General features: G+C 32.1%; 1 protein-coding gene across 1 annotated transcript; it reads left to right on the forward strand.

Annotated features, from left to right (window-relative positions):
• The first annotated feature begins 8003 nt into the window (after positions 1-8003).
• Positions 8004-9008, forward strand: LOC102592994 (germin-like protein subfamily 1 member 13). Its single transcript, XM_006345314.2, has 2 exons — positions 8004-8160; positions 8275-9008. The coding sequence occupies exons 1-2, from the start codon at positions 8034-8036 to the stop codon at positions 8823-8825; spliced, it is 678 nt and encodes a 225-aa protein (XP_006345376.1). The 5' UTR covers positions 8004-8033; the 3' UTR covers positions 8826-9008.
• Positions 9009-9531: the final 523 nt, after the last annotated feature.

Here is a 9531-nt window from a genome sequence, read left to right on the forward strand (position 1 = left end):
TAACTCCGCATAAACTACAACTATCAATGAATTATACATACTCAAATCGCAATTCAACTAAAACTAATTTATACAATTTTACAAATCAAAATCACTTTATAACAACTAATTTATACAATAATTAACACGGTTCTATTCTTCCAACTATTTTATACAATTAATCACTGAAATAGTTCAATTATACAAATACAGATATAAAAGTCTACATTTATACAAACAATAACTTATACAGAAACTAACTTCGCATAAACTACAACTATCAATGAATTATACATACTCAAATCGCAATTCAACTAAAAATAATTTATACAATTTTACAAATCAAAATAACTTTATACAAACTAACTGCACATGAAACAATTGAAACATACATTCAATCAAATCTCTGATTATTCATTCCGATTTGAATTTTGATTAAATAGTTTATACAATTATAGATCAATTAAAATACAATTGAATCAGTTTCTTCAATTAGAAGACCTAAATATCAATAGTATTCAACCAAAACTCCAGAGCACCAAACACAAAACAGATGAAATTCATTGTATTATGTACCTGCTGTAATAATCAACAATGAAATCGATTGATTTGTTCTTGAATTGTAGTCGCCAATACGACGATCTCAGAAGAAAATTGATTGTAGTCGCTGATCCGACTATCTCAGAAGAAGACTATCTCAGAAGAGAAGTGATTTGCTGGCTAGATTGGTGCGTGAATTAAGGGATTACAGCTGTAGCTATAGCTATTGTTGGTAATTATTCAAACTTTAGCTAATTTAATTAATTACTTTAATTACTGTAGCTAAACGCGAAAATTTCCCTTTTTATTATGAGTGAGTGATCTATGAGTTGGATTTTCACATTTTACCTATTTTGTTCATATTTATATGAGCTTTTAAAATAGATCAGTTCATATTTACCTATGACTTATGAGTGATCCATTTAAGTAACCGGAAAAGGGGCTAAAATATTCTTAAACTATTGAAAATAATACAAAATTACCCTCCGTCCATCTATTGGCCCCAAATACCCTTAACATGTACCTATAGATCCTGTACTACCCTTCTTTTTAACGGCCCATAATTTAAATCTAATAAATAAATTAATTAATGACGTGACACTCATCTATTGGTCACCCTATAATTAACCTAAACTAATTTAAAAATTCGCCCATTCACAAATCAAGCCGCCCCGCCCTCCAAATCAAATTCGAATTAAAAAGTCTCCACCCTTCACGACCCTACAACAATTTTACAATTCTGATGAAAGCAGCCGACAATATATCATCAAACAGACAAACACTCCACTTTTGTTTTACCCTTTCAATTCCACAACCCAAATCCGGTTGAAGAAATCGGTGAAAACTGTCCAACCTTCCTGAATTATTTTTTGATATAAAGGAAAAAAGGACAAAAATTCAGGTTGCCAGACTATTGTGGTTGATAATCTAAAATAATAATGCAATTATCTTGGTCAATTTAATTTGGAAATGGGTGCATTTTTTAGTCTAAAATTGATGTCATGTGTAGGTGGTTGTTGTTGTTGTTGAGAGCTTCCATTATTTTTAAATTCACCCTTATGTAGGAGCTCCTACCCATTGAAAAAATCAGAACCCATTCAATGACCATTAGTTTCTTATAACTTATGTAACATCTATCACATTCATCTACCCACATTACTAACCCTCATTCTACCTATTGATTACATGAAAGACTGCTTCTCTTATAAATTGTGTTGCATCTTCCTTGGGTAGGAGAGATGAAATATGGCAAGTGTGAAAAAAACATTGTAGTGTGTAGTACTGAAAGAGAGCGTTGAGACAAAGAAAATATTCTAATTAAGTAGGCGTTTGACCATGCGATACCATATCATGATATGGTATCATGAGATGGAATCAGCATTTGGACATGCGATTTTATGCTGATTCCATATCATGAGATGTGATTCCATATTCTCCAAAAACCATGATATGGAATTATATGGTAATTCCATATCATAATTTGAAATATTTTAATACAAAAATTGATCCACGAGTTTATATTTTATTAAAACAACTCCACATTTATATCTATTAACCATTTATTTTATATGTAAATAAAATTTATAATCACATCATTACTTTTTAAAATTTATTATTCTCACCGACATAAAATTTATTATTCTCACCAACAGAGGCGTTTCCAGGAGGGGGTCACTGGGTTCACGTGAACCCATGCTCCTCTCCTGAAATCGTATATAGTAGTGTTATATTTTTTAAAAATATTTAAATTTAGATATGTGAACCCACACTTGAAGTATTATACCGTGCGATAATGTTGGGTGCACCTCTCTAAGTGAGGTTAGAAATTTGAATCTTTTAGTTATCTTGTTTTATTTACCTTTTTAAAATTGGGTAATGTCTCTCTAAGTGGTTTGGATAGGTAAAAATAACTTTGGACCTATAATTTTAAAATTTTAATTATTTTTAGTGATAAGAACCTAAATGTTAAATCAATCAAATTTATATCTTAGATCCACCTTTTTGTAATAGTGCACCCATCATCTCAAAATCCTGGATACGCCTCTGCTCACCAACATATAGTCACTTTAACTCACACCAACCGATTGTTAAAGTGATGAAATATTTATGGTCTATGAGCATGAAAATATAGTTGCGGATGATATTGACCAACAAATGGCTCAAAGTAACAATGTTGGTTCGTCTTCTCGGTCACATGATCGAGAAATGCAAGTTCAACGTGAGGAAATTGTCCGTACTATGTGGGAGGATTATATTAAAGACTAGTACACTACAATTTATGTTCAATTTTTTTTATTAAATTAAAGTTAGATGAAACAATTACTTAAGTGGAGAACAAATAACTTTGTAATAATTTGTTATGCGATTTTATAAATTTTTGTTTATTTGATAAGATTGAATAAACAATTTGGGCTATTTTAATAGTTTTACAACTTATGAGATTTTTATGTTTATGAGAAAATATACAACACAAAAATTTCGTATCGCATGTCCAAACAAAACTTCAATTTCATCTCATGATTCCATATCATGATACCATATCGCATGACCAAACGGGCCCTAAGTCTTCAACTATATTGACTATATAAAAAAGAGTATTTATATGTTGAAGGATGGTGTTCTTTTTGTGGACCTTTGGACTCTTCAACTAATCTGGAGTTATCTTGAGTTGTACGACGTTGTTGGGCTGTTGTATCCCGGAGAGGACAATTCAAGAGTGATACTGTTGTATTGGTGTAGATTATACCACAATGGGCTTGAATCCCCTTAATCAGAGCGGCATATCCGCATCTCAGCCTAAATGATTTGCTTTTTCATTTTATTTTAAACTGTAGTTTATTATATTTGTGGTATATATTACACCAACAACCTTTTTAAACCAAATTGAATTTCTTTTGGTGTCTTTTTCGAAAAACAATTCATTTCTCATTCAAACCTTTTAAAACCAAATTGCACCCTTTCTTCTCTTAATATCTTCTCGAAAAAATCTTCATTTTTCATTCAGATCTTTTAAAACCCAATACTTTGTACATTAGTTTCATTAGCTTCTAGAAAAAAATTATGGGGATGGAAGATATAGGAGCTTATGCTCTTTATGTCAGTAGTTAATGGGAGACCCTTCATGTAACCTATTTATCCAGTCTCCATTTTCATTTCTGAAGATACCTCCTATACCAAAACTTTTCTTGTTGGCGAAGGGTGAAAAGATTTCCACCTTTTTCTATATCTATATCTATGCAACTAGCTAGTTCTTTCATGCTTACAAATCCATTCATCTTACTTACTCAAAAACTTTGAATATTCAACTCGAAATCTTCCTTCTAGCTTTGGGCAACTCTAATACAAATAGAAATAATGTATATACAAGGCTAGTCTTTTCTCTCTAGGCTGAACTAGTAGTATATATATAACAACAATAACATATCTAGTGAAATTTCATAAAGTAGGGTTTGGGGAGGGTAGAGTGTATGTAGACCTTATCACTACCTCGTGGAGGTAGAAAGATTGTCTCCAATGATTCTCGACTCAAGTGTATCAAACCCAAGTAAAGAAAGAAGAAACAATGGAGAAAACATATATGTCAATAAGAAAAGAAAAACAATAATAACAAAAAAAAATAGAGTGATTACCGAAATATAATAAACAACATATGACAAGAACTATAAGGGTATGAATAGTCCTACGACAGACTCTAAGCCTTCTCAAGACAAGACAGCACTCTATTCCTACTAACCTTCTACCCTAATATGCGACCTTTACTCCTTCCTATCTAAAGTCATGTACGTCGTCGGTAATATAAAGTTGTGCTATGCCCTGTTTAATCAGTTCTCCCCAATACTTTTTCGTCCTACCCCTCCGTGGCTCTACAACCACCCTCTTGCACTTCCTCTGCACATATCCAAACCATCTCAGTCTCGCTTCCCTCATCTTGTCCGCCACAAAGACTATTGAAGTAGTAATATCCAGCCAAAATAAATGGAATGCAAATATAACAATATAACTTGCCACTGTTCTAGTTTACCCTCTGCAAATTAAATAATGAAACTTCCACACAGGAAGTTCTTTCGAATAATAATAGTACCAAACAAGCTCTTTGATTCAACCCAAGCTTCAGGATATTCAAAGAAAAATTAATTAGTTAAATAGCTATTATCTTCGCACCACCATTTTTGATTTTTGTTATTGAATTATTAATTACTTCATTTGTTCTTATTTATATGATGTTGTTTGACTCGACACAAAGTTTAAGAAAGAAAAAAAGATTTGATATACCTTTGGTCTAAAACAAGTCATAAATGTTTGTGTGATTATAAATCATCTCATTATGAATATTTAAATTATGCATAATACATAAACATGACCCTTAACTTGGCTTCAGCTAGTAACTATGCCCTCCAACTTTGGGCGTGCACAAGTAGACACTTAAACTTGTATAAAATTGAACAAGTAGCTAGACATATGTATCCTACGTGACATAATGACAAAATTTTCATGTAGGGTACCATGTAGGACAAATGTGTCTATTTGTTCAATTTTATACAAGTTTAAGTGCCTACTTGTACACATCCAAAATTAAAGGTCACAGTTGTCAGCTGAAACAAAGTTAAAGGTCATGTTTATATATTATGCGTTTAAATTAAATTGTTACTAAATGTAGAAAAAAGTCTATCACATAAATTGGATGGAGGGAGTAATTACTTTGGCAAGACTAGGGAGTCAGGGACCAAACTAGCACTAGCAGTTCCTTATAGTAAGAAGTAAACTCAGCAAAAGCTTTCGGCCAAAGGAAGAGTTAATATTTCAGATGGTCACTTAACTTTGAATAGTTCACTTAGAAAGTCACTCAATTTTGAGTTGTTCATTTAGAAAGTCACTGAACTTTGTTTTATAACTCAAAAGTCACTTAACTATTGGTGTTTCACTTAGAAAGTCATCCAACTATTGATATTTCACTTAGAAAGCCACTCAATCAATTTAAATCATTTTTCATTAACTTTTATTTTAAACTATTTTTTAAAGAAATAATAAGATATCTATTTTAATTATCTTATTGATCCGCTCCAATTATTTAATTATAATTTTCTGAAAAAACGTACAACAATTGACCCAAAAAAACCTTTTCGTTCTAGTAATTGTATGACTAGTATTACATATGTTACAAAATTATATAAAAAAAAGAGGTTGAAATTGATAAAGAAGTAATTAAAACTAAATGCACAGTAGCAATGTTTTACTATTTTTTATTTTTTTTAAATAAACTATATTTCAACAAAATCCAATAAAATAATTTAAATAAGCATCTTATTATCATTTTTAAAAAATAGTTTAATTATTTTTTGTATTTTTACAAGATTTAATAAAAATATTGTTTAAATTGATTGAGTGACTTTCTAAGTGAAATATCAATAGTTGGGTGATTTTCTAAGAGAAAATCAATAGTTGAGTGACTTTTGAGTTATAAAACAAAGTTGAGTGACTTTTTAAGTGAACAACTCAAAGTTGTGTGACTTTCTGAGTGAACTATTCAAAACTGAGTGACCATATGAGATATTAACTCGCCAAAGGAAGTACAAAAGCCTAAATATATATGTAAAGAAATGAATATTGTTCCTAACTCAGCCTCGCCAAAAGCTAGTTTATGAACGGAGCATTACCGAAATTCATATAAGGAGTCTAAATTCATTACATTCCACTGATGTGGGACTTTAACAAAATATTAGCCACAAATAAAATAATTTAGAAATGGAGCATAAGATTATATATTACACCATTTTGAAATTTTTAAGATTCTTGACACTCTGACATTATCCGGAGTTTGAATTCTATAAGTTTGAAATTTGTATGTTTGTGCATAATACATAAACATATCCTTTAACTTGATCTCAGCTAACAATTATTCCCTTCGACTTTGCATTTGCATAAGTAGATGCTTAAACTTGTATAAAGCTGAATAAATAGACACATACGTTCGATGTGGGGTCCTATATGAAAATTTTGCATCCTACGTGGCATCGTCCTACATGTATTATGCCACACACAGGACGCTTGTGCACACTCAAAGTTGGAGGGCATAGATGCCAGATGAAGCCAAGTTAAAAGACCCATTTATGTATTATGCTGATATTTTACTGGATTCTAGGACTCTCGTTGCCTGGAGCTCCAATTGTATAAGTTCGATCTCTAAGACACAATTTTGGAGTTTCACTTGTAAAAGTTGAAAAACTTTTATATATATAGACTATATTATTAGATTAGTACTAGCTACTGATCCTGACTTAGTGAGTCCTTTCTTTCATGATGAACGGTTGATATTGGCCCTACATTTTATCTTTTTGGGTCGTGGAGAAAAGAGGTTTGGATGTGGGAAGAAGAGTGTACTACGAAAGAAGCAAGGAGACCAATCTCTTTCAAATATATAACTTGAATTCTAAGAATGTAGTTGGACTCTCGTGTCAATCGGAATGAATCATTTCTTTTCATTTCTAGTATTTTCAATCCATGCCGAAATAGGAAAAGTAACAAGCACCACTAGGCCTGATCGTCGGTCAATGCTAGTAGGGTCTAATAATCATCAATCCTTACTTAAATAGGAAGGTGATAGTTTCAATCTAACTGTATGATCCAGAACAAGCTTTTATTGATCCAAGGGCTTTTTGTTTTTATTACAAGAAGTCCACTTGCAACACTTGCTTGAAGTTCGAAAATAGATCTAATGAACGTTTGGGCAGCCATTTCTGATAGAAATTGTTTTAGAGATCAATGATTTCGGGTTTGGTAATGCTTATTGTTATAACTAAAAGGTAAATATGCTAAGATAGTGCATAGTACTCAAGCTTGGTTTATTTTATCGAGAATGGTCAAAATTGTGCCTAAACTATTCCGTATGTTTTACTTTTACGCTTTTCAAAAGGCATAGCATACAAATATGATCTTTAACTTGACTTCAATGGATAACTATATATGTTTTTCGACTTTGGGTGTGCACAAATAGACACTTAAATTTGTATAGTTGTATATAGTAGAACAAGTAAATACATGCATCAACTGATTGGTATTATTTCAATTAGGATGCTTGTACAACTTTATACAAGTTTGAGCATTTATTTATAGACGTAAAATTGCAAAACATAGATGTCAGTTGAAGCAAAGTTAAATGACACATTTATACATTATATTATGCCTTTCCGAAAAGTGAAATGCTTCTTTAATGTCATTATCTTCTTGCCAAACCAACTAGTTTCTTCTATCTATTCGTCCCTCAATACCCAACCTATTATTTTCTAGCCTAAAATTACCCCTCTTCATAACAGAAAAATCTCTGAATCTCTCTACATAATTTTGTGACAACATATATATAATTGGTTCATTTGGAACTCTATACAGCCCTACCAAATAGACTGATGCTGAATTTTCAATACCTTTTGTGTTTTTTCTTGGTATAAGTAGTCACACCTTTCAATGTTGTTTGGAAAAAAAAAAATAACAAATCAAAACAAAATTACTTTACTATAACAATGAGGATGTGGTGGTTCATAACAAGTTTAGTCATTTCTGCTTTCTTTTGTAATTCCCCTGCTTATGCTTATGATAACAACCCTCTACAGGACATATGTGTTGCTGTTAATGACTCTAAGGCTGCAGGTAATTAATCATCCTTCTATAATACTTATTTGTTTCAGAATGAGGCGTAGTTTTTGTATATGTGTTGTATAATCTGAATAATATGCCTAACTTTATTTTGTTTCCCTTGCGCAGTTTTCGTGAATGGAAAGATTTGCAAAGACCCAAAGTTTGCAACAGCAAATGATTTCTTTGCTTCAGGTCTTAATGTTAGTGGCACTACAGCGCCCGGGGCTGCTGGTGCTGCAAAGTTTTTGACTGTCGACAAAATTCCTGGACTTAACACTCTTGGTATTTCTATTGGTCGTCTTGACTTGGAACCTCAAGGTCTTGCACCACTTCACACGCACCCTCGAGCTACTGAGCTGATAACTGTCCTGGATGGTACTCTGTATGTAGGATTTCTTGTTCCTGATCCTGTAAACTTCTTTAAGAGTCGTCTCTTCTCCAAAATCTTGTATCCTGGCGATGTGTTTGTGTTCCCAATAGGTCTTATTCACTTCCAGTATAATGTCGGACACAAAAAAGCTACTTATCTTGCTGCTTTCAACAGTCAAAATCCTGGATTTGTCTTTATTCCTAATTCAATCTTTGGTTCAAATCCACCCATTCCAGACGACGTTCTTACCCAAGGCTTCCAACTTAGTAAGACACAGATTGCACAACTTCGAAGGAAATTCTCTTAGGCTATATTATCTGTCTTTAAAAATGTGATTCTGTGTTTTTCTGAAAGTTGTTTGCAGCACGTTAGGTGCTCACTAACGTCTTATGAAAGCGTTGGAATAATACTTTAGTCCGAATAAAATAAAGTGACAATGTATGTAACTATAATGTTTCTTTGCAATATATACTAATGAATAAGCACCTTGGGTAATATGAGAGTGGAATTGACATACTTAATAGCTATATATAATTTCTGAAATAAATCAACAACTTGATTAATCAAGTGATCGATGCGCATGTGTATTAATCTATAGAATATATAAGACATTTGTTTCAGAAGCAATTCATCCGAAACCAGTAACATTTATCGGTTCATTCACCTTACCACAATTCAATTAGTATAGAAAAAACAATTTTAAAACTGATCACCGGTCAACGTTAGTAGGGCTAATAATCATTCTATACGTAAATTGGAAGGTGACAGTCTCAATCTAGCTAGCGGCATGGTCCAGAACAAGCCTTTATTGATTCAAGGAATTTTTGTTTTTATTTATTACAAGAATCGCTTCTTTGTCCACTCGCAACACTGACTTGAAGTTGAAAATTAGATTTTATTTTGTTTTAAGGCCCCATTATATATCTATTAGGAAAAAGGTCCAGGATTGCCCTCGTCGTTTGCAAAAAGGTTTGATTTTGCCATTTGTTATAGTTTAGGTCAATTGTGCCCCC

The sequence above is a fragment of the Solanum tuberosum genome, unplaced genomic scaffold, assembly GCF_000226075.1.
Source record: "Solanum tuberosum cultivar DM 1-3 516 R44 unplaced genomic scaffold, SolTub_3.0 scf00068, whole genome shotgun sequence".
Lineage (NCBI taxonomy): Eukaryota > Viridiplantae > Streptophyta > Magnoliopsida > Solanales > Solanaceae > Solanum > Solanum tuberosum.

Coding starts and splice junctions, on each gene's coding strand:
- LOC102592994 (XM_006345314.2), top strand. CDS start 8,034: ATGAGGATGTGGTGGTTCATAACAAGTTTAGTCATTTCTGCTTTCTTT. Junction 8,161..8,274: donor TAATGACTCTAAGGCTGCAG/GTAATTAATCAT, acceptor TCCCTTGCGCAG/TTTTCGTGAATGGAAAGATT.